The sequence below is a fragment of the Venturia canescens genome, chromosome 8, assembly GCF_019457755.1.
Source record: "Venturia canescens isolate UGA chromosome 8, ASM1945775v1, whole genome shotgun sequence".
Classification (NCBI taxonomy): Eukaryota; Metazoa; Arthropoda; class Insecta; order Hymenoptera; family Ichneumonidae; genus Venturia; species Venturia canescens.
In genome coordinates this window covers 7238157-7264591 of record NC_057428.1, presented here as the reverse complement: position 1 = coordinate 7264591, position 26435 = coordinate 7238157, and the positions used below count along the sequence as shown (strand labels likewise).

Sequence of the window (26435 nt, the reverse complement as noted above, 5' to 3'; positions counted from 1 at the left end):
TAGTCAAGAATCCGGAATTGGTCGGCCAAGTTCACGGAGGTCGAATAATCTCCCTTATTGCATTGAGGATTGATGAGTGGTGTTGTTTCCCTTCGTGTATTCTGAGGATCGATTAATCTTCGTTGACGTCGGTCGTTTTACCAGCAAAAATACATCGAAAAATCCAGTGTGCTGACGAGAAGGCCTCTCGCTGGCAATCTCGACGTGTATGCTTTGAAGCTTTTCTATTTTCACATCATGTTAATGAGTTTCAACCGAATTTCAAAGAAAACAACGTGCAGTGGGTTCAAAATACGGACGATATTTTACAGTGCTAGACGTTTACCATCTTGATCCTCGGCCAAATCAATATTAGTATCAATTGTGCAATAAAAAAAAAAAAAAAAAAAAAAAAACGAAGAATTAACAGGAAACGAGAGGGAACAAAATATTCAAGAAAGCAGCATGCCTGGCAAAGGTGGAAGACGAGGAAAGTCGGGTAAGGATGGAAATATATACATGTATACATGTCCAGGCGTATTTTTTTTTTTTTTTAAATAATTGAGCAATTGACTGTTATTCTATTTTCGTCCATTCTCTCTATTTGAGGCTTTCGCATAAGGGAATAGTGAATATTAACGACTTCGTCATATAAACTCCAAACTCCTTGCATTCTTTTTTTATCACTCCTATAATTCAATAAATCGGAAATGGCTCTTATCAACTGGAATCATAAAGATTATTATGCTTATTTGTGGAATGTCTCCAGCATTGAATTTTTAGGTATACTTGAAACGCATATGGCCATGTGAAATGGCGGTATCATGACAACTTCCTCGAAAAAAATCCTGCCAAAGCACACTCCATCTCCATTACGAAGACAATCTTAACAGCTACAAGACTATCACAAATTTTTTTTTTTACCAGAGGAAATTATGATGCTGAAGTTTGCAATGTTGGAGTCCAACGAAATGATGTAAAAAAGCCTCCAATAATTCCAGTAATTCTCCAATTTTGTTCCCTGTCAAGTTTGCAATTCGTCGTTTTTCAAATCTCCATTGATACTTCGTAAAATAAAAAATTGGTGAATTACAAATGTTTTTTTCGCTCATTTCGTTGAACTCCAACGTTGCAAACTTCAGTGTCGTAGGAAATTTCTACCCTGACCACACGGAATTTGAGATCTAACTCAACCAACCAATCAACCCTTAGTATTCTGTTAAGTTCCTATCAGTTCCCTGTTGATAACTTGTAAGCCAAATTGCGTTAAATTGACTTCAAGACGAAAAAAGATTTGGTACCAAAGTCTATGCCTTCTGCGTTGGTGGTTCACATGGATTTGTACAGCCAATTTTACAACCATATGATGTTACTTATATGAAATGGTGACAGATGGCCATCAAAGTTTGTAATTTCAAGTTCGATGTCGAATTCTCAACAATTTTGTCTTCTCAAATCACAATAATTATTCATGTGTATTGTAGTTACTTAACATGACGCTGAAATTTGCAATGTTGGAGTCCAATGTAATGATGTAAAAAAATTCCAATAATTCCAGTAATCCTCCCATTATGTTACCTTTCTAATTTGCAATTTGTAGTTTTTTAGTTCAAACCAAAGATTCGTAAAATAAAAAATTGGTGAATTATAAATGTTTTTTTCGTTAATTTCGTTGGACTCCAGTCTTGCAAACTTCAGCGTTGTTTACTTAACTCTCTCAGACCGAGGCCTATAACATGTTGAAGGAAATTTGTTCCATTCATAATTTTATATCAAAATACTTTCTAATTTATTAATCCATTGTGACTTTTAGTTTTTTTGATGAGAAATACGAATTTCTGAATGTTAGATGTGCATAGCACGAGGTACTTAGGGGGTAAAATTAGGAAAATTTATGAATGAATCTAACACCTAACACCTTAAACATATCATATTAGATTCCCTTTGGAAGGGTGTAATGTTCAAGTATGAAAAACGATTGTGTACTCACTTTTCTTTTGTGATAACTAAAACACGTTTTCACACAGCAGCTACTCAACATGAAACACAGGCTTCGTGTTGATACTTCAGTAGATTAAAGCAGTTTGTTTCTTGGTTCAGGAGTACCTATAGTGTAATTTAACCTTACTTGATGGAACTAGGCAGTTAGGACCCTGACTACTGACTGATGCAGTTTTGTGGGGCCTGGAAGCGCCTGTTGCGTAGAAGCAACATATGGAAGCAACAGATGATAGTAATAACAATGGATGTCGTTATATCAGAGAGTTTTTCTGCATCGCTGTCGCTATCATTCATTGGAGAATTTTAAAAAGACATAATCGATAACATTTAGCTTTAATTTTTTGCAATGATATGCAAGAAATTTCAGCATCCAACATTGAACATTCACATACACACAACTCAGAAAAGAGTGAGGAAACGTTAGAAAAATCATTAATTCTGTAAAATTTTTTAACGTCGTTGTTGCATGAACTTGCTTTTTGACCAATCTATTGACAAATTGTTGCAGTGGTTGATTGGGCTTTAAAATGAATAATAATTGTGCAAAATCGTAGGAAAAGAAAACTCAAGCAGGTGTCGAACGCTGGATCATTGGGTTGATAATCTTCAACGAATACACCTAGACAGACCACCTAGTTCCTTGGTATTCAAAACATTTATTTAGTATATAAATTGTGAGCAAGTTTACTATATACATTCACTCGTTTAGATAAGGTAAAAATGTGATGACTCCTGTAAATAAATAGTCTCTAGCAGGGAGTTTTGTATAGTTAGCAGAATAAGACAAACCTTATTATTTGTTGCATGAGCTTATTTTTTTACCAATCTATTAAATAACTGTTGCAGTGGTTGATTGGGCTTTAAAATGAATAATAACTGTGCAAAATCGTGGTTGATTAGGCTTTCTTCAATATTTTTTGAAAATTTTCATATAGCTTTCAAATAGAAAAGTAGGAAATGAATGAATCTATGCATTCAAGATGTTTGACGTCATCAATGCCATTCTTTGAATGTTCGTAACAAGATTTAAAAACTTTATAACAAAAAGTCTTTAGTTGCTCATTTATATATTGGGTTTAAAGAAAATGTTTGGGCCTAGTATTCACCAAACACAACTATTTACTTCTCGCTTGGATAGTGGCATGATGAATTTGAAAATTCGTTGTAAAAAGCGTTTATGGTACTCCTTTTTCTGCAGGTATTCAAACTTGTATCTCCCAAATGCAGTAGACCCCAACGAAGTTTAACAACTTCATGAGTATTTCCACTCTAGGGCTACAATCAAATATTTTGTCTGCATACAATCACTGAGACGTACAAAATTTCTGCATTTTTTTAGACTCAACATGCGCTATGACTTCAACCTTTTCCTTCCAATGTGGTATAATAACTTTTGAAAACTTGTTTCAGGATATTTTTAAGTGCTTTTTTCTAAAAATATAAAAGTTTGTATTACTGGTATGGAGCAAATACTTACAAACTTTGATAGTTCTGTGAAGCAACATGTGTGCCAATCATTTAACTTTAAAAATGAATAACTTAATTTTCTAGCGCTACAATGAAATAACGTAAATAGTGATTTTAAGTATGGAAATATTAATATGTTCTGATAATAAAAAAATGAGTTAATTTTGTGTTATTTTTGCATTGTGTTGAATTTTGGAATGCAAGATTTTAGGGTTTTTTATAATTCATGATTTTTATTTGCAATGGTAATTTTGACAAAATATACTAAGCCGGACGAGTATTTTCAACCCCTATTCAAACATAATTTCATCATATTAAAATTGAGAAAATTTCTGAATTCACCAATAAATACGTGTTATTCTGAAATTTTTAATAAATAATTCGCCTCAAATTAATATTAAAAATTTTGGTACTGAATGTAACTTAAATGGTAACTTTTTAAATTCATTTAGTCTATTGGATTGACATATTTTGAGTGGTGTATTTGAATTTTTTTTTTAATCCAATTTTTTTTCTGATATATATATATATATTTTTTTTCTATTTTTGTATCAAAATTATTATTAGTAAGGTTTATGATTGTTTTTTCATGGAATTTTTTGTTTATAATTTTGGTGATATAATACAAAAACGAGGAATCATCACTGTTTGTTTTTGTCTGGATTTTCTCTAACTCCTGCCATTTAACATCTCTCTCTCTCTCTCTCTCCACTCTTCGCTCCCCGCTCCTTGCTCTCCACTCTCCACTCTCACTCTCCAATTCATCTCTTCAAAGATCATTTCAAATTTTTTGAAGATTCCTCCCAAAGGCTGAAAAATGAAAGAATAAAACTTTAATGATGGATAAAAATTGATTCGTTCAACAATATTCAATTCATAAGTGTTTCTATTGTTGAATATATTTGATCCAAAGGTCATGGCCATGGGAAACGGGCTGACACAACATCTGATGAGGATTCCAGCAACAACGACGCAGCAAGCGTAATAAGTGTCCAATCTGATAAATGCAGTGTTGTGGATGACGCAGCCAATGAAAATGACATCGAGGAAGAGTCCCAGCAAGAAGTGTTTGAGGAGAAATTACGCGAGGCCATTGACGGATTAACTCAGAAAAGTGTGAAAGGACGAACCTCATGTTTTAGTAGAGTGGAGAAAATTTTTACAATAAAGTATATCCCGGATTTTGTGGAAGATCGAAAAATGACCATCACTGATTGCATCGAGCGGGGTCTGAAAAAAGGCCGAAATGAGGAAAGATGTTCTGCTGCTCGACTCAGCACTCTTCTCTGTGTACAGCTAGGAGTTTTTGATAGTGCTGAAATAGTCTGCAAAGATCTGAAATCCACTCTTACTTACATTGCCAATGATAACACTGCTTCTAATAATGCCAGAGCTGAGGTTTGTATTTTTTTCCATAATCAGATTCTTATAGCATGCAACAAAAATTTGTTCTATTCTTCGTTCCATAATTTTTTCAATAATCATGATTTTTTTTTGTTTTCCCCTTGAGAAAAAAATAGCCAAGTTTGTGATTTTAAATTGACTGAGACAAATTAACGGAAATTTCAATTATGAATATACTGTTGATATAATTCATTTGACCATGTAAAAAAAAAAAACTAATAAAGTTGGCAATAAAAATGACAGTTATTTACCGGAAAAATGAAAGAGACCTTCTGTAGGAAAGTTTCGAAGGGGCAAGCGGAAGCAATTGAAACAGCATTGGGGGCAAGGATATTATAACATAGTGTTTCATATTAAAACGTCCATCGCAATGAGTTAATATAGAAACTGTGTATTGAAACAGTGTTACTCGTGACAAAGAACTTGGCTGCTCAAAGAAAAATAGAAATGCTGTGATGAAAAAAAAAAATATATATCATTACGAATGAGTCAAATTTAAAAGTCTGTGGTGTCTCAGTGTATTAACCCAGAGAACTATTTGTACAGTGCTGCTGGGCCTTGAGTATGAATCAATTTTTCTCTGGAAACGACGCAGGAGATACGGTCGACATTGTTCAATTGTTATCGACCATATTCGCCGGATCTTACTTGAAAGGAAATGGTGCAGTTGCCTCAATATCAGCTGATTTGGCGTCTCTTCATGCAGCTGCTTTGTCCTCTTTGACTCTATTGCTCACAGTGATGAGTTCTTCGGATATTTACAATATGTTGGCAAGCAGTAAATTGAATAATTACATGCTGTATGTATTTCAATGTTATAAAAACGGTATCAAAAGTACTGAGAATTAATAGAGAATACTTTTAAAAATAATATAATAGAAAATACTTTTAAAAGTAATGAAAATCGATTCTGTTTCAGTTCAATTGGAAGACTCCGTGAGCTTTTAGATTCACCTCATTTGGATGTGCGCTTATCGGCAGGTGAAGCTTTAGCTGTTTTATTCGAGCTGGGCCGAGATTTAACTGAAAATTATGAAGAGGAGTGGGCATTTGAACTCATTGATGTACTTAAAGAATTGGCAACCGACTCTAACAAATATAGAGCTAAAAAAGATCGAAAACAGCAGCGTGCTAGTTTTCGCGACATTTTGCGTTATATCGAGGTAAATAATTTTGTTACACAGCTTAACAAAGTTCAACTTGATCTTGGTCCGTAACATTTATTAGTTCAAAATTTACCGTGACTCACCTTAAATTAAAAAAATAAATACATTCCTCCAAACCGATAGTGAAAGATCCTTTATTAACACACATAAAATTACACAATACATTTTTTCATTATCGTCTTCAAACTATACGGTGGATATTACAAATAAAAATATAGTAGTAACATTTATTATGTATTAGATCATTCTGCCAAAAATCTATCCAAATTATTTTTCAACCATTAAAAATAATGAAGGGGCTTGATGTATTTAGGGGCGAGTTCTTCGTGATTGTTTTTTTAACATAATTTTGAAATCCATAAAAATGGTTGCCAATCACTCCAAACTCACATAAACAGAAGAACTTTATGTAAATTTTTGCCAATATTGTCATTAGAAAAAAAGATTATTCTCAAAATCTAATACAGGTCTGGTTACATGTTCCAGATTCGGAGATTGCGCCAAGCTTTTTATTTCATTTGAACAAATGATTTTTTCCAAGATTATAATTTATACATTCATTTTAGTACACTTGAGCAAATTTAATCTTTTCAACTACGAATTGAATATAAATATTATTACAAACCAATGTCAATAAATTAGCCACAAAGGGTATAAAATTGAAATGAATTTTCATCGAGAAAAAAATTAAATAACGAATGTGCTAAATTTCTTCTTAAAAATACTTTTATATATTTAGGAGGATATCATCCCTGAAACTAACATCAGGTTCGGGCAAGAAGTTTTATATTTGGAAGGATGGTGCGCAAGAACGCAATACAACGCTTGTTGCCGACTTTTAGGACCCGGCATAAATATTCACCTAGCAGAAAATTTACTTCTTCGTGAAATCTTTCAACTGGGTAGCAAAGCGATAGCAGTACCCTCATCTCAAAAGACCAGCAAATTGGAAAGGGTGGGTGGCGTTCATAATTTATATAATGACTCTCAATCGATGAAACCTTCTTTTTGTATACAGATATATGAATTTTTAATTATTTTTTTAGACTTTAATGAACGCGGCCGCGTTCAAAGCACGGACGATTCAACGGAATAAACATCGGGACAAACGTTCAGGGCTGTGTCTTAGAGATTTTTGATTATTGATATTATTGATAGTTTTTCTTTTTTGAGATATATGCTACATATACATATATAAATATTAATTACATGCCATCATCTTAATAATTTTATTTATCATTACCGGCCAGTAATGAAATTTCCTTTTTCGGAAGCTTCTCATTGTTTGACACTGCTGGAAATGAAACTCTAAATTTTTTTGTGGTTAAATGTATGAATTGTTAGTATTGACGTTCAGGAAATATATGATTTCGACGATCGATAAAAATATATCTAATTTCAGCGCTCTTCTGCCATTTAACATGATTGAAAATTTGCTTTTTGTACATGACTAGCTCAAAAATCATCAATGTTTGACAATAATTATTATCGATTATTATGATGTACACCACAAATGGTCAAGTTGTGTTTCGCTCGTTAATAATCAGACTCCTTTCTATAGTTGAATGTTCAGCTGCCGAAGTCATTATAAATTAACCGGTTGACTGGTAAGCTTTTTTTTCAATTTTCGTTTCAAAACTAGTACGAGCCAATAAGTTACCGATAGTCCAGTCATTTGGTAGTTTTACCTGAAAAGTTTTCCGGGAGTTTTGAAAATTGGCTACTTTAGATTTTGACCTCCTATTTTTAAATTTTCACTTTGCTACCACGTATCTTTGCCGCTCGCCCCGCCATTTTGAAAAAAATGGCGTTCAAAATCAGTTTTTCAAAACTCCCCGAAAATTTTCCAGGTAAACCCCTTTTTGAGCCCCAAATGACTGGACACGAAATACACGAAAATTTGTTTCTGGAGATTTTCGAGGTTGTTGATTTCATTCCCATATTTAGTTTTCACCTACCTACCCTTGGAAGAAGTGAGAATGAGGGTTGAAAAAATGAAAATTTTAGATTTTTCAATGGCATGTTTTTATGCCATTTTTCATGTAAATTCCAAGTTTTTGATACTAGATTTGTTTTTTAATCGAAATCAAATAAAATTCACTATCCTCAAAATCGGGAGTTGAGGGTGAAATTGTTAGATTTTCCAATGGAAAGTTTTTGTTATATTACATAAAAATTGTTTGTTTTTTGGGACACCAGACTCTTTCATCGAAATAAAACAAACTCGCTACTTGTCAAGGATTGAATAAAAAGGGTTGGGGGTGAACTTTTCCAATTTTCCACTTGCAAGGTTTTATGCTATATGACATGGAAATTTCAAGTTTTTCAGGACACTAGACTCTTTTATAAACATAAAACAAAATTCACTATCTTCGAAGGGTTAAAAAATAAGCTTGAGGGTGAAATGTTCAGATTTTTCACTTTGAAATTTTTATGGTATATGACATGAAAACTGTACGTTTTTTATGACACTAGACTCTTTTATCGAAATAAAACCAAATACGCTATCCTCGAAGGGTTGAAAATAAGAATTCAGGTGAAATTTTTTAATTTCACGCTGAAATTAAAAAAGTTGTCTCCGTGGGTTATTTTTCAATGGAAAGGTTTTATACTATGTTTCATAGATACTCGACGTTTTTTAGGATTCTAGACATTTTTATTGAGAGAAAAACAATGAATTCCCTGTGTACTTTAGTCAATTGATTGGTACTTTATAATGTACAAATTCAAAAATCATCAGTTTTCGATCGATTTGGATAAAAATTGGTAAACGGACGTTGTTTGGGATGCTTCGTCCAAATAACGAAATACTATGAAACAATTTAAAATGTCAGCTGCAAATAGCGTCATGTATTATCATTTTTGAGAAATTGAATAGATATATTTCGTAAAAAAATTTGAAATTTTCATGTCATATAGCATAAAACTTGTAAGTGATAAACCTGAAAATTTTACCCACAACCTTTATTTTTCACCTCTTTGCAGGTAGCAAGTTTTTTTCTATTCAGATAAACAAATGTGGTGCTCTAAAAAACATACATATTTTAATGCAATATAGCATAAAAACTAGCAATTTCACCCTCAATATTCGATTTTAGCCACTTTCAACGGTAGCAAGGTAAAATTTGAGTCCAGGAATTGAATTAGCGACCCAAAAAACCGTTGTATACGAAGTTTTGTCGAAATCAGTTGAAAATTAAAAACGTTATTTTAATATGTACACATATGCTACATTACCGGAATGGGTCCGACTTTTTTTTGTACATATATGATACAATACCAATCACCGGTTAACAGAATAAGGCAAATCTACTTTTTATGAACGTACGTTCATTTATTACACTATTTTCGATTTTATAACGATGAGTGAGATTCTAAAAAAAAGTTTATGAAGGCGAAATAAAACGATACATTTGATTCTAAGTTTTACTTATTTCCAGTTTCAATCGGGATTAATAATGTAAAAGCCCTCATCCTTTAATCAAATTAACAGGTATTATTATTTATATGAGTGATTCTCAGTTGTTGCTTGACTGACTCCGAATTTTCATTTTAGTCTATGGCCCTGAAAAAATGCAGTGGACATGAAATATTAATGAGAGCTATGCATTTTCTAGTTTATTTCATATTTTGCGTGACAATTATATTACCTTGGATTCAAATGTGTAAACCAATAAGTTGATTTTTGAATTCCTTTTCTGATAACATGTGCCATCGGTATCCCAATATTTTTGAAACTTCTTGTTCTGTACGCTCGTACGAACGACAATGAATTTTCATCCATTGATATCTTTCGTTTGTCCAATCGCTATTATCGGCCCAGTTCCGGTCAAAACGTTTCAGTACTACATTTCGTCTCACGTATAAAAATCGCAAAGCTTTTGCTGTAGTGGCTATTTGGAGAATTGTAGCTGTTGAAATTTTGTCCCGAATCATCTGCGATGATAATGCAATTTTATATCAGCAAATATTTCTGTAAACCTTATAAATTCGAAGACATCTAAGGTACTAATAGTTATTAGCCCGTCAGCGGTCGCGCTATATGAGACCTTCTCTTACACTTTTTTTCAAAGTATAGGAAACTACTTTGAAAAATGGGAGAATAATCTCAATTTTTTTTTTACTTATCAAATAACTATTATACTTAATAATAGGGGTCACAAAATTGGAAAAAAAAAATTTTCTTTCTGAAAAAAAAACATTTTCTTTCGCACCGCCGGGCAATGTGAGACTTTTTCTCACGACGCGACTGCTGACGGGTTAGGACTCTCTGTATATGGGCCATTCCATGTCAATTCAACGACGTTGTGACGCTGACGGTGACCCTCTTCGATTTTTTTATTATTTTTTAATATGTTTTTATACATGTTAAAAGAAATCTTCAGCTAAATTTTTAGCTCGTTATCACTACCTATTCCGGAGTCATCGATTTTTGCTTAAAAAATGTATATCTCTGACTATAATTATCATGATGTCACTTAATACGGGTCATTTTTTTATTATTTTCAAACCCTAGTTCTAAATAAAAATTAAAAAACGGAAAAATAATTTTATTAATGCTTTTTCGGCTATTTTTAGCTATTTTTAGTTAAAAAATTGATTTTTCGTTCAATACGACGATTTTTTTCAAAATAATTCATAAAATTCTGTGTTCAAAAACAAAATTTTTAAGCCTTATTGCAAGATGGGCTTCAAATAATTTCCTTGTAAAAAAAAATTTTTAAACGTATTTTTTTCTATTATTTCGATTTATTTTTCTTCTAACATCACGTAATTCCTTCAATAAATTAAAATATAAATATAAATTGAATAAATAGAAAAATAAATCGAAATGACAGAAAAAAGTAAGCTTAAAAATTTTTTTTACAGAAAATTATTTGAAGTCCATCTTGCAATAAGGCTCAAAAATTTTGTTTTTAAACACAGAATTTTGTAAATTTGTTTGAAAAAAATCGTAAGTGTCGCATTAAACGAAAACGATTTTTCTGTCCGACGCAGGCGGAATGCGGCAATTTCGGCCCAGAGGGCAGAAAACCAATTTTTTGACTAAAAATAGCCGAAAAAGCATTAAAAAAATTAGTTTTCCGTTTTTTAATTTTTATTTAGAAAGAGGGTTTGAAAATAATAAAAAAATGACCCGTATTAAGTGACATTATGATAATTATAGTCAGAGATATACATTTTTTAAGCAAAAGTCGATGATTCCGGAATGGGTGGTGATAACGAGCTAAAAATTTAGCTGAAGACTTCTTTTAACATGTATAAAAGCATATTAAAAAATAAAAACAATCGAAGAGGGTCACCGTCACAACGTCGTTGACTTGACATGGAATGACCCATATATATACTTTTACAAAGTAAAAAATATACAAAATATTATCAGTTCACATCTTTATTTGCAAAATATTAAAAGAAAAAAATGAATTGCAAAAGTACACAAATGAAAGTTTGGACAAAGGGAATGGTAATTCAAAAGAAAATTTTCGTTGCATGTGAAATTTTTACTCTTATCGAGTTGATGAATCGAATTTGCCAAAAAATAATCGAAATCATCACCATTGCTTGGAGCCAAGAATCAGGAGCTTTCGATTAATGCATGCATTGATTGATATTATTGACCGTGCGTCGTTATTTATTGCGATTGATCGGAATTTTTACGGTTTCTGGACCGGTATTGACCTGCAAAATGAATACAAAAACTTGGCGTGTATAGTTAAAAGCTCGGCGAATGACTGTCTTGTTCTTTTCAAAAGTCGCCTCATGCACGCGTAAGGTAACAACATGACGTCATGCATTGAAAAAAAACCATAGACCCATGATTTATGGAAATTTTTCTGGCTAAATTTTTTTATCACAATCATGCAAGGAGGAAAAATAGCTTTAATTTTGTTCCTTCGAAAAAAGTTTCATGCGATTTTTTTTGTAGTTATCATTTTTTTTTTCTGAAAAAGACCATTTTTAGAAAACATAACTAAAGTTGAAAATTTAAAAACTTAAATGAAATTGCCTAGAAGGGAAAAAGTTGCATAAGAGATCGCTTTAAATAAACTGGAATTTTTTCACAATTTTTATCTGCTGATTTTTTTTTCTCGAAATTTGGGCCCTCTAAAAATTTTTTTAGGAGGGGCACCAATGACTTGAATTTTTTTTCAGATTTAGTGAAAGAATATTATAAAAAGAAATATTGACTTTTTTAGTGTCGCAATAACGCTCAGTCAAGTGTTGACTCAGAATTTGAGCTCGGAATAAAAAAATTTAGTAGTCATTTCAACGACTTTTCTCAATTTTTTTTTAAGTAAATACTTCTTATGCGACACCTGATTGTTCCACTAGTCAGCCGCGTTGTAAGACCGAACAAGAGAATGGAAGAATCGAAGAAGAGAGAGAGAATGATAAAGAGCCGTGTGTGTACACTGAAAAACAGTTTTGCATTCAAGGACTGAAAACCCCGTTTAAAATAGATGTATCAAACAAACGAACAAATTGGGGAGACTTTTATTATGACATGGAATAATTTTTCATATGTATAATTGCTGAATGTACAATTTTTTCTTTGACCATCGAGTTTTCGACAACATCGTAATGATATGATGGGCACTTTTTTTATTAACTTCGCTAGGAAATTTTCGTTTCCTGTCCGATCGGAGTAGGACTGGGCTCATTCAAAAGCCATTAACATTTGCTATAGAATACTATTATGGTGGTTTCGGATTGATTAATTTGCGTCCAAAATTCGTTTTTAATATTCTTTTATATATGCGAGGTCTCTCGGCCTAGCACGATACTACAAGTAAGAGCGGGAGCGTGAATACTTCATACAAAAACATACCACATTTCCAGAATTTTATCATCTTTTGCGATTCGGGACTCAACATCTTTAATCCATTGGTAGAAGTAATTTATCGCGTCAGTAAAATGCATACGAATATTCATTTCCATGGCAAGTGATTGCACACACCCTACGTTTTTTTTTTCAATGAAATGAAAACAATTCAATAAGTACTGTAACGAGTTAAAATTGAACAACTCGTTTTGTAAAGAGAGTTTAAAGAAAATGGCACGGTAAGAGAGAAAACGTCGAGTAACAATGACTAATTCCTCTCGAGAAAAATGTTTCACGGTCAAAGGCGAGCGTTATTCGCTTTTAGTCACTTCTATTTTGATTATTTTTATATTATGGAAGCGACGAGCGACAGTTAACCGAGGAGAGGAAGTCGAGATCATCTGAAACATCGTCGAGTCGAATTTTATTTCGAAAAACATCATCGAATCCATCGCAAGGGAAGGCATAGGCTACGTCAAGGTTGTCAATATTTTCGTTATCGAGCGTCGAACTTTTGACCCAGGGTCGCTAGCTTGGAGCCCTCACCCGGAGCTGTCTCACCTCGCGGTGCGTGAACAAGCATAGAGAATCCTCGGACCATCTCGGCTGTCAAAGATCATCGTGCGTCGTCGATCGTTCAACCGAAATTCGAAATCGAGCGAAATCAAAAGCTTTGAGAAAAATCTAGATTCTCGCGAGTAGGCGAATGTTAGGGGAAGTTAATATTCGAAAACTATAAGAACGCGTAATCCTGTAATTGCTTGAGAACTTTTCGTTTTGGAGCACAACGTGACCCAACGTTTTCTATCGAGCCGTCGCCGTGGTCCTTTTCCGGAGTTTCCATATTGAAACCGGAGCGGTGAGCTGTCGTTTCGCTTTCCAATTTTGTGAATAATTTGTGTTTTTCGTTTTGGCAAAGAGCTCTATTTATTTGTGAGCAATTATCGTATAAAGAGTGATATTGTTTCGGGGTAACGTTCGCGCTTGAGGGAATCATTTCGTACGTTTTGCGCGGTGAAACATCAACCGCGTTTCACGCTGTCCTATTTAAGAATGCCGAGAGGAATTCGTCTTTTTCTAGCTCCGCGAAGTCCATAGATTGTAAGTTATCGACATTTTGTTTGTATCGAAATCTGACAGTCGAAATTAAGAGCAAAGTCATAATTATCAGCGACGTAAATTATTGTAAATAACATTCATCTGTCATTGAAATTTTCTGGAAATCATACTTTTTCCTTATTCAAAATTGTATCATTACTAAATTAAATAAACTCTAATTTTGTTATTCCGGAATTTATTGTTTCGACAGTGGATTACTTTTGTCAACGTTTAAGACCTCGCTCCTCTACCAATTTGGCTTATAATTACAGCTACGACCGGGAAAAATTGAAAAACTCATTCTCGATAATTTCGAACAAAATTCGTTTACGAAATAATCTCGTAAACTCGCGCCCAAAAGTTATCCAGAGTGAGTATTTGTGCGACTTACGGGAAAAGTCGTTACAGTATATGCTGATATTAAATATTCTCTCAATTGAATCGAAATGAATTATAATTAAGTAGTAAAACTTTGAAAAGTAAAAAAGAAACGCCAAGTATTAAAAGGCTGCAACCATAGTTTTAAATGATTTTTCTATATTTCAAAGCACTCGGAGTTGTTGTGATCTTCGGCAGGCTGTAGAGAGTGATGGAAGCTCAGATCAAGAAATTCCTCGAAGTGGGTCGTCTGGATATGAAGAACTACTCTAACCTAAATTTTTGCAATCATTTTGTGATTGGAGTTGATAGAAATCTGTGGTGCAGGGTCAAAGTTAGCGATTTTTCGTAAAATTTCGAAAATGACCAACTTTGGAATGATATTCCCCTAGGCTTCTTCACGCAATCCAAATTTCCGGCATGACTCGCTTGAAAGGTATAAAGACGAAAAAAATGAGCCATATTAGAAGTCAATTAAGCTAGAAATAAACCTGTAGTATCAATTTGAAAATGGTCATTTTAATTAAATTTTCAATTCGTTTGACTTGATAACAATGAAAGGCCTCTTGATGTGGACGCCAAAATCATCGAGAATCTGCAAGCTGCGGAGAAGACGAAATCAGACGTACCGGTTCAACTCATCGAAACACTAGTTGGAGAATTGGTAAAACGTATTCTGGTGGCCTCAGAGAAAGGTTCATTTCTTATGAGATTATTCAAAACAGCCAATCTACATAACAAACATGGCTCTAAATAACTCTAGACTAAATACAAGATCAATTTCTATTATTCAATGGAACTGCTGTAGCATTAAGGGCAAACTACCTGAATTTAACAAACGTGCCTGTGATTTTGATGTGATAATACTTGCGGAAACATGGCTCAAAAGTACTGATAAAATAATTATAAAAGACTTTCATATCATTAGATCAGATAGAATCGGGCAATTAGGAGGTGGGACCGCTATTTGCATAAAAAAAGACCTTGATTTTAAGTTAGTCAAAGACATCAATGATGATAATGGTGCAATAGAATACTCTGGAATTCGGATTAAAACAGATATAGGAGAAATACTCATCCTATCATGCTACAGAGCTCCAAATCGAAAAGTTAATAAGAGAGGATGGAAAAAATTCTTCGATTCAGTTACGCGGTATGACAAATTCATTGTAGCAGGTGATTTCAATGCCCATGACCCATATTGGGGAAGTACTCATTCCTGTACGACAGGGGGTCACATGAGGGAAGTCTTGGAAGATTTAGACTTAGTATTGTTAAACGATGGTACTCCGACATTTGTTTCTCGCCCTTTTGGCACAGAATCGTGTTTAGATTTAACTCTAACGGACGGAGCATCAGCGCTTCTATGTGATTGGTCGGTACTAGAAGATGCGTGGGGAAGTGACCACTTCCCGATTAAGATTACTCTCGGAGTAACTCCTACTTTGGTTGAGGCCGACTTTACAGGAACAAGACTATACCCCCGAAATAAAATTATATGGGAAGTATGCTCGAATAACTTAGAAAAATTTGTTTCAGAAGACGAAACTTTAAATGCGCTCCAAACGCCAGTATCTCGTAGATATTCACGTTTCCTTCAGTTAGTGCGTGAGAGCGTTTCCTCTGCTACTCCTAAAACAAACAAACCAAAACCACTTAATAACCCCAAAAGAAAACACGGCCCAGTAAGCCCGTGGTGGAACGACTTATGTGAGAAGGCGGTTCAAAACAGAAGGGAAGCTTTCAAAAAATTTAAAATTTCCCATACCAGAGAGGACTTTTTGGAATTTAAGAAAATGGAAGGAAAAGCCAAATTCATACTCAAAAGAGAAAAAAAAAAATTTTGTCAAGTTCTGTGAGGGACTAAACAGATTTGTAAGCGGTAACTATATATGGAAAAAAGTTAAATGTTTCAAAAATAGATACTCTGAGTCAAATCAGACAGGAACTATTGATAGTGAGACCAAAAAAGAAGCTATAATTAACAACTTGCTTTCAATATGCCCACCATGGGCCAAGACAGAAAAACCAAATTTCAAAGTAGAGAACCAGGTAGAATTCTTAGATACTCCATACTCGATCGAAGAATTGAACAAAGCAATCCTTTCGGCAAAACTACGATCAGCTCCGGGGCTAGATGGTATCGACTACAATATAATCAAACACTTCAAAGAGTCCACTAAATCACACTTACTGGGCTTATATAACGAAATATTAAGAAATCAGGATTTTCCACAAGAGTGAAAAGAGTATGTAATCTTTTTTATCCCGAAGACGACTGCTAACAAGTTCAGACCGATCTCTCTTGCACCCTGCTTATTAAAAATTATAGAAAAAATGATAAATACCCGACTCAGTTGGTGGTTAGAGAGGAATCAGCTCATAGCGAAATCGCAATATGGATTTAGAAAGCAGAAATCATGCGTGGACAATCTCGCCATCCTACGAGCCAAAATAGACAACGAGTTTGTTCGAAAAAATCATTTAGTTACTGTCTTTTTGGACGTAAAAGGAGCTTATGACAATGTGCTAGCGGACATCCTTATCGACCGACTAAAAGATCTAAAAATTCCAGTAAACTTATTAAACTTCATCTACAACCTAGTATGCGAGAGAAATCTCCACTGTAGAATAAGTGGAGCAGACGCAATCTATACGACTTTTAAAGGATTACCTCAAGGGAGTTCGCTAAGTCCTCTTCTTTACAACATTTATACAAAAAGAATAGAGAACGAGGTACTAGAAGAGTGCGGAATCCTACAATTCGCAGACGACATAGCACTATTCTCAGGCAGAAATCCAATACAACAGAGTCTTGACATCGTAGAACGATCTGTTGAAAATATAAATAAATTCCTCAGTCAAAGCGGCCTAGAGTTAGAACCCTCTAAATGCCAATTAGTAATTTTTACAAGAAAGGACTTTAAAACTCTTAACAGGTTCTCAATGAAAATCAACAACGTCAGAATTAAACCTCAAAGTCAAGTTAAATTTCTGGGAGTGATCTTCGAACACAACCTTAAATGGAAAAAGCACATCGACAAAGTAGTCCAATCTTGCCACAACAGCTTAAAGATCATGAACTGTTTACGACATACGTGGTGGGGCGCTGACCCAATCATATTGATGAATCTTTATAAAACACTGATTCGGTCGAGAATCGAATATGCAACATTCATAGTAGAACCGAGTGACCAAAATTTATTGTCTAAATTAGACCGTATTCAATTCAAAGCCATCAGATCAGCCTTAGGGTTCAGAACTTCGACACCAACAAATATTCTACTTGCCGAACCAAGAGAACCGCCGCTGAGACTAAGAAAAAAATACCTGTGTCAAAAATTTCTGACGAAAGTACTATCCTTTTCAGGCCATCCGTTGATTGATATAGTCAGGGAAACCTCGGAAAGTTTCTATCATCCTCTCCTGGTAACAAGCCTAGCAAAGCCCTTAATGGTGAAGTGCTTCGAGGAGATAGAACCATTTTCTCACATAGTCGCTTCATTTGAATTCCCTCATCTTTGTAACACAGAATTTCTTATTACCATGTACCGGCCGGTGATTTCCTTTAAAGAAGGCCTCATAGTGCAAAGCTCCCCATCACCCCAATCAGAATTTTTGGCTATCTTCAATGAGGAAGTTAGCAGGGAAAAAATCGAAATGTTTTTCACGGACGGTTCTAAAATGGGCGAGGAACAATTTGTGGGATTCGCAACGTTCAGAACCAACACCTCTACACTCACTAAACGTAGATCAGATTCGAAAACTAGTATATTTTCAGCAGAAGCTATGGCTATAGTAGAAATTCTCCAAATAATTCAAAAGCTAAACATCCCAAAAGCTTATATCTTCTCAGATTCTAGTAGCGTGCTAAAGTCGTGTGATTCGCATCACGTGGATACGAAAACGTCGTACCTGATTTTAAAAATTAAGGAACTTGCTTACAGACTCGCAGAAAATAACAAAATGGTAAAATTCTTCTGGATACCAGCCCACGTTGGTGTGCGATATAATGAAATCGTAGACAAAGGAGCCAAGAATGCTATCAGAGATGGGATAGACTGCCAGCTTCTGGTACCATATACTGATATATTCCATAAATTTAATGTCGAAATGAACAATGAACAAAAAAACTGGTACTCAAGTACCAGAGAAATCATGGGGAAAAAATATTTCGAGGAGTTTTTTGAATTTGACTCAAAACCGTGGTACCAAAAATTATGTATAAGCAGAAAAGCGATAGTATCCCTAAATCGAATAAGAAGTAATCATAGCTCTCTGAATCATAGCCTAAATAGGTTTAATATTGTTGAGAGTGATATGTGTGTATGCGGATTGTCTCAGGATACGGCAGACCACGTTTTCTGGCAATGTCCAATGTATATAGAGCCATGGAAAAAACTGGTATCGACTTTGACCAAATGTAAAATGCGGGTACCATATTCGATTGCTGCGGTAATGGCATCGAAATCCAAAAAAGCCATCCGAGCTTTAGCTGTTTTTGTGAATAAGATAGATTTAAGAATCTAACAAACAAAAGCTTTAATCTATACATTTAAGACAGAATCGAATTGTTAAAACATATGTATCAATCATCAGTCAGTAAGGAACTTACCTTACCGACGGGGCAGCATGGGCACGTGCAAGATGGAGCTCGAAGCCCCTAAAAATAAAAATAAAAAAAAAAAAAAATAGTTTACGTAGTGCGAAATTAGAGCAACCGAGCGCTCATTCACGTACTCCCGCAGGCTTCGCCGTCTCCTGGGCATTAATTATCACGGGACAAGGGAAACGCATTTTTGATTCCTACATTCTCTTATCCGGTCTTATAATGCGGCTGACTGGCAGAACAATCCGTTGTCGCATAAGAAGTATTCGCTTCAAAACACATTTTTTCAATTTTATCAAAAATTTTATTTAAGAGGATGGATCAGTCAGTATATCGCAACCATGAGTGCGAGAGAGATAGTTGCAAATTTCGAAATCGAAATTCTTTGACAAAGTTTGATCGATTAAAAAAAGGCTCTGTCAGTCGATTTTTGCCATCGTTTTGCGTAGGCTGACAGAGCCTTTTTTTAATCAATCAAACTGTGTCAAAGAATTTCGATTTCGAAAATTCCAAGTGAGGTTAATCGACTGATCCATACTCTTAAAATTGCGTCCTGAGTTTAGTATTTCTTGATGTACTACTTAGTCTGAATCACCCCTGGATCAAAGGATGAGTGTCAAACCGAACCAAGGGACAGCAAAATAAAACTTAGAAGATATGAGTTAACCGTGAAGGAAGGGTAGTGAAATATTTTCATGTCCATATAGGGATCGTGCGCAGCGTCTACAGTGTCACTATGCGGCCAATTTCAAAACTTCTTAGGTGCAATTTGAAGCAGGCGCATATGGGAATTATTACTTTTCGCATTATTTTAACAAAATAAAATGATTATTTTTTATCATGTCTCGATTGAGAAAATATTGTTGCATTCGAGAGTGCTCTAATGTACAATTTCGACCCTGAGACGCTGAAGTATCAGTAACATTTTATTATTTCCCAGAGGGCACAGTCCATTCTCCATGGAAAAGTGAGAAACGGACCAAATGGATCAAAAGGTTAAACACTGTCAACTCATCCACTCAACTTTCTGTTTCGACGACATTTAAAACGTCATTCGATTCAAATAGTTTTTTTCCTTGTATGTCATTTTGATTTTGAATGCGATCATTGTTGATCGGACAAAAACCGTATTTGATTACTTTAATCATTATTTTTTTCCGAAAAATTAATTATTTTCAATGATATACAGTCAAAATATCATCAGAAAAATTGCATATTCAGACACGAGAGAGCGCGCTCATCGATTGTAGTGCTGCTCTCTATAGCTCACGCATGGTCCCTATTTGAGTTTTTAAAAATTCTATTTGATAGGATTGAGGTTATACTGACATAAAACTTAGCGCATGTTGCTTCTTATATCAGGCAAAGCTCTCAAGTGTATTACAATCGCAACATTCTTTTGTTATTGCACGATGAAATGAAAACAACACATGGTAAACTCATTTTATTCATTCTGAAACTCGAAAATCGGCTACCAATGTATGAAGATTCGGACACATTTTGCACAATCCCACTAATACTTCGTCCAATCGTTTTGCAAAGTTTTTGTGCAGGTAATACCTCGACAGACCTTTCAAAGCGTAGACACTCAAAGTCGAATTAAAATGTGCACTGTGAGCGATTATATCTGCTGGGGAAACCTGAAAATATTTGTATTGTGTTGGAATCATCGGATATATTTTAACCAGAAATCAAAAAGTGGTATATTCTTTTAGTTTATAGATGGACTTTTAAAACTCAGTTCAATTCAAATCGCATATATGTTAATAAATAATCTGAATGGAAATTCGAATCGAGTAGGAGCTTTCATTCAAAAAGGTTGAAACCAGTTGTAATTCGTGTTGACTACTCATGGCGTATTTTCTAGCAAAATTTAGAAAAGAGGTTTGTACAGAAGTTGACCATTATTATTTAGACTGCCGACCAAAAGTATGGAATCGTCAGACAAAAATTCGAGCCGCACGAAAAGTTTGATAGCGTTCCGAAGAATCAAGATATCTTAATTTAGCAAACGGCGTTTCAAAGAGGACAATTTTTCTTTCTAATCTCTGTTCGCAAATTTCGATTATGATTTTTTTTGGATTGGGTACGTTATCTTGAAAGTGACTGTTTTCCGATGTTTTTTTTGTCAAACTGGGCACATGGCTTGTGGATATTTTTACCGTGAAACTCTTTTAAATTATGACAACCTCAAAGGTAAGAGCCATAGCTTGAATTTCGTTTTTTTAAAAAATTTCTACGATATTTTTTCGCAGAGTAATCATATTTTTGCTTGAAAAAGATCATTTTTAGAAAATACGGGTTAACTCGACGATTTTGGAGCTTAAATGAAATTGCCTAGAGGGAAAAAAGTAGCAGAATATCGTTCATAATCGACTGGAATTTTATCAGAATTTTTGTCCGATATTTTTTTTTTCATCATTCCCAGTCAGAACTCCGTCAACTGCAGTAGCTTAATTCGGAAACCATGGGGTTTAGGCAAAAATATTAAGAGAGGAAATATTTTTTTCGAGTTTACGGTCGATGAGAATTGTTTCAACATTTTTTTCGAAATGTTTAAAAATTGAAACCCAAAAAATTGCCTAAACAATAGGGGAAAAAGTTGTATTCATGAACTGTAAATACACCAAAATTATTTCCAATTCTATTTACAACCTTTCTCAACTATAGTTTTTTACCCCAAATTGGTAAGGCAATGAGCGCCGTGGTACCAATCTTTCCCAGGTAAGGCGTTTTTTTTTTTTAATACTTGTTGATGGCTACCGAAAATTACGAACTCGGAATTGTCCGTCCAGAGCATGTTTTTTTACTAATCAATCGTCCGTTTTATATTACAGGGCCTACCGGTATCTTTTTTTATTCACGGGACGCAACAAGGGCAACGTTTCATGTCCATCAGTGATATCAGGAGTTTTCTCGTGCCGTTAATTTTTGCCCAGGTTTCGGGACTTGTTGAACGCTGATTTTTTGTGCTTGTAACAACGAGATGTTTATTGCTCGAGGACGTTGTCACTTCGGGTCAGCTCGAGTGACGACGATTAATGTAGCTACCGAACTTTTTGAATCTTGCGATGTTCGTATACAATTCATCGTACGATACTTTGATTGTTATGGGAATTTTTTATATGACAATTTTTATCACGAAATCGAAAGGTTGAATTTTTGGTGCATGTGTGGTGAAAAAATAGTATACACTCCACGGGAATGAAATGCGGCCGGAAAGTGCGTACTTTCGGCTAGGGGAGCAAGAATAGTATATTACACACCTAGGGCAGGAAAATAAGGAAAGTCTCAGATCACATGTAATTGTCGGCCGAGGCGAAGCCGAGGCTGACAAACATGTGGTCTGAGGCTTTACTTTTTCCTGCCCGAGGTGTGTATACGATTTTTCTGTCCGACGTAGGCGGAATGCCAAGTATTAAAAGAAAAAACGAGAGTGTAAAAGAAAAGCCAGCGCGAGCCCTGTCGCACTCTTATATACGCGAGTATGTCGATTTATGACGTCATAACGTTTTTCGAACCGTTCTCACGGACAAACCATTGCAGTTAAAAATCTGAAAATTGGTGATGTTTTTTTTTGATTTTTTTCTTTCAATTGATCTTTGTTGCAAGTAAATCCGTTCATTCCATCCCGAGATATGATCATTTAAGTGATTAAAATCGAGTGTTTCGGTACGCTCCAGTCGCTTGGAGTCAGAAAGACTTAGGTAGCTATTGTTTACATTTGGACATACGCCCTTTGCACGAAACGTGACTTTTGTCCTGTTTCGTTTCGCCTAGTCCACTGAACGCGCTATCCCCTCTACTCGTGCCCGATCGAGCGGGAGAGACAGCGCGTGAGGACTCGTTCCCTTTCTCTCCCACTCGTAGTAGCGTACCTGGCGAGATTCGAGAACTATACAAAGTATACTCGGCGAGAGCCTCGGGCCAGCAGACGACAGGGTTGTCCCGAGACTCTACCGAGTCTCTTGATATATATTGTAAGGAAACGCTCTTGCCGACCCGGCCTGAACGCCGCCACGCAGTGGTTCGAGCTACCTTAATAAAAAGGAGCAGGTATGAAAGAAACGTGAGAAATTTTGTTTCGCTCGCCGTTTCGAATTGAACAATTTTTAATTTACGTGTTTTTCGCTTATTTTCGAAAATAAAAATAAAAAGGTTTCGATAATTCAAAAGTGTTTTGATTTTATACAACAAAAAAAAAGTATTATTAATTTGAAACGATGTAATCTCAAATTCGTACCACGACCTCTTGAATTAACGATTATGTTACGGAATTTACAAAATTTACAAAAATAAAAAGTTTCAGGTCTGACTCGGGCTCAGTTGTAACAAGTTTGAGTTTAAAAAATTATAATCAAGAAAAATTGACAGAATTTACAAATTCCCAAGCTAATTTACAAAAAAAACCATCTCTAATTTTAGCAAGCAAAAGAAGAAATAAAAATAGGTTAAGTTAAGGAACAAACCCCAGGTTCTGTGATTGAAACGTCACCGAATCGCTCCGAGATCCCGCGCAACGGAAATTTGGAAAGTTATGAATGGACCCTGGACTATGGGATTGAAATGTTACCGAATCGCTCGGAGATTCTAGGCATCCAGGAAAAAGTTGGAAAATTGAGAGGTTAGGTTCGGACCCTGGACTCTGGGATTGAAACGTCGCCGAATCGCTCCGAGATTCCAGGCATCCAGGAAAGATTAGGATAGGTTAGGTTGCTTGCCAAAATCAGGAAGAATGTTTGAGGTCAGCCTTTTTGTTCCGAGTCAGAATTTTGAGGAAGGACTGCCTGCCGAATGAGTGGCGCAGCGCTTCTTATACCCGTTTCTCCACCATAAAATTATCAAACGCCGAATTTTCGGTTTTCGGATCGGTTCTGCGCATCTTTTCGTAACGTGACTCGCAATTGGCTCGTTGCCATGATTCGTGCCTCGCCATTGGCCGAGAGAATTATCATGTGATGCGCAAAATACCGCTTTTATGATTTAAAGAATTATTTTACAATGAAAAAATAAAAAATTTACTCAATTAATCATTTAACAATTTTTACAAATGTTTTATCTCATAACAAAGTTCAATTTAAAAAGATTTAATGTTGTCGAAAAATGGTTGTTTGGGTCGCGGCTGGTTCAAGAACATTCGATCAACGCATGCGCAGTAAAGCACATTTTTATTATATTATTTTCAGGATTTTACTACAAAATTTTATGTCGCAATTATTTTTCTTCGATTCGTTATAATTTTTCGCGTCTTTTGGGCCTAGTTACAATATTTTCCGAGATCGCATTGAATTTTAATTAACAAAAGAAAAAAATGGATTAGTTCGTGTTTTTAATACGCGGCGCCGCTAGTATCGCACTCCACCTCTTGTATCGGGTCTTTGTATTGCCCACCAGTACGTTCGCCGCCGGCCAGCAGTGACGCGGCTCACCGTTCGTTGTTCGTGTTCGGTCAAAACATTGCGCCGCGTCGCGATGTTTTTCGAGGTTATGTTCGAGTTCGAGTCGATTCGGGTCGTTCAGGAGGACGTTACGTTACAATATTGTTACGTTGGGGCGAAATAAATAGTCACACTTTTTAAAGAATACGGGGCGGTTTATTATATGACAATGTACATGTGTATCGCTTGAGGCTCGTTGGTAGACTCCTCTCTTCTTGTTTATTATTCCAAAAGACGACCGTTGCCAAGGAACATCAAATGTTCATTTACATTTATCACAATCACATAGATGTTTAAAAGGGGGAAACCGTAACAATATATCACCGCGGAAAAGTTTCCGAAAATGTTCTCACGTTCTTTTTAATACTACTGCGCCGCTGGTTTAGATATTTCGATGCAACGAGGGGTATTTTGAAGGGAAGGCTTTTGAAGCTTTACTTTGGTGTATTCGAAAAGTCTCTACGACTTTTATTACGGACTTTATAACGAATTCAGACGTACATAGAAGAGTAGTCCATAAGAATCTTATGTGCCGACTTTAGTGGGGACATGTCCCCAGTGTTAGTTCTGAAATGCGCCGGCGCTAGTGGCGCGTTTCACTTTCGCTCTTACTTCCTCCCGTAGGCTCATATGCAGGGGACATCATGGCATCCTTTCTGCTCTTACATCTGTTATGTGCTGGGGACATAGGGCGTCCTTTTTGCTCTCGTAGCTGTTATGCATTGGGGGCATCATGGCATCCTTTTCGCTCTTATAGCTTTCTGCACTGAGGGCGATTTTTCTTTCTTCTCACATTTTGTAAGATAAATCTTTTTCATCTAAGGAAAAAATTTATTTTTTTTTAAATTCGAAATGAGTATAAGCTTATTAAAGGGATTTCTTTTATTACTTGGTAATGATTATTTTTGTTGAATAACAATTATATGCGGGTAGACCGATTCAGTACAAAAAGAATATATATATACAGCGAAGTAATCATAGTTAATCTTACAGCGTTATCCGATATTGCGTTGCTACGCGAGAGCATGGTAAGGAACGGTCGGAGAATACCCTACGCGTGGGTAGGACGCGCACACACCTCCCGTGGCGTGCGGAGTCGCGGTCGTTAAAGAAGAACGCTATGCGTGCGCCAACTTCGTCGCGTACGACTGTGTTCGCCTACGATATCCCTTTTTTTGCTGTAGTCGCGGCAAAACGGCGCGTCCCCTCGACCGATTCTCTCGTCGCACGTACGCTCGCTTCCGTACCTGTCTTTCTACTACCTGCTTATCACCATCATGGCCGCTATCACTCTCAACCACGTTTCTCCTCGCGATAGTCACGCCATCTCTATTATCTCTAACAAGCTGTAAACGAAGAAAAAAAAAATTGTTCAGTGCAAGAATCGAACCCGAGATTTTTAGCTACGGTGCACTGATCATGACCACGACACTACCATTAAACTGTTAACTTTTAACCATAAAATCTACATTTTAATTGTGAATCAATGCTTACTGTTTAAATTGAAATAATCTGAATAGAATTAATACGGACATATTGAAGTCTCTTTTAGGCTTCAAAGTATTATATCAAACAATTTTGGCTTGATCCGATAAAAAAAAAAACATCAAAACAATGAGGGCTCGAACTCTCGCTCGACGACCCGATCCCATATGACTCGAGCGGAAACACCGCAATGACCGGTGACGTCAGAGTGCGAACGTCACGCCGCCAAGCGACGGATTGGGTGGCAAAAAGTTTGTCTTCAAGCCGCCCGTAAGAACCAGACTTTTATGTACGTCTGAATTCGTTGGTACTACGTCATTTCGAAAAACATTGATATTTTGGTTCGTTTGATTTCTTTTTCAACTGGGCTGCAAGTTCAGATAAAACATTTTGTCTCCTCAATTTTACAATATATTTTTATTTTCATTTATTTTTCAGCGGAACCTCGGCTTCATTGTGATTGTGGTAACTGCAGTAAAACAATGGGGTTTTTTGAAAAATTTGGAGCCGGAAAAATTTTTCACTTCTTTAATTCCAACACATTCAAATTTTGCCAGATTCTTTTGCAAATTTTTGTCAACCAAAAA

General features: G+C 35.4%; 2 protein-coding genes across 10 annotated transcripts in view; one reads left to right on the top strand and one right to left on the bottom strand.

Annotated features, from left to right (window-relative positions):
* Positions 1 to 82: 82 nt before the first annotated feature.
* Ifrd1 (Interferon-related developmental regulator 1) lies at positions 83 to 9434 on the top strand. Its single transcript, XM_043427594.1, has 6 exons — positions 83 to 478; positions 4361 to 4845; positions 5398 to 5651; positions 5771 to 6014; positions 6757 to 6972; positions 7064 to 9434. Exons 1-6 carry the CDS (start codon positions 445 to 447, stop codon positions 7154 to 7156), a joined length of 1326 nt encoding a protein of 441 aa, XP_043283529.1. The 5' UTR covers positions 83 to 444; the 3' UTR covers positions 7157 to 9434.
* Positions 6136 to 26435, bottom strand: part of LOC122415452 (uncharacterized) — a 181459-nt gene continuing 161159 nt past the window's right edge. For 2 of the 9 annotated variants that reach the window (XM_043427583.1, XM_043427584.1), the window contains 3 exons: positions 20401 to 20565; positions 9668 to 9953; positions 6136 to 9582 (listed from right to left, as the gene is read on the bottom strand). In XM_043427583.1, the coding sequence (XP_043283518.1) occupies positions 9675 to 9953; positions 20401 to 20565 (444 nt within the window). In that variant the 3' untranslated portion in view covers positions 6136 to 9582; positions 9668 to 9674. Of the gene's footprint in view, positions 9583 to 9667; positions 9954 to 15865; positions 15949 to 20400; positions 20566 to 26435 lie in introns of those variants that run through there. The other 7 variants (XM_043427585.1, XM_043427586.1, XM_043427587.1 and 4 more) reach the window with 5 other exon arrangements.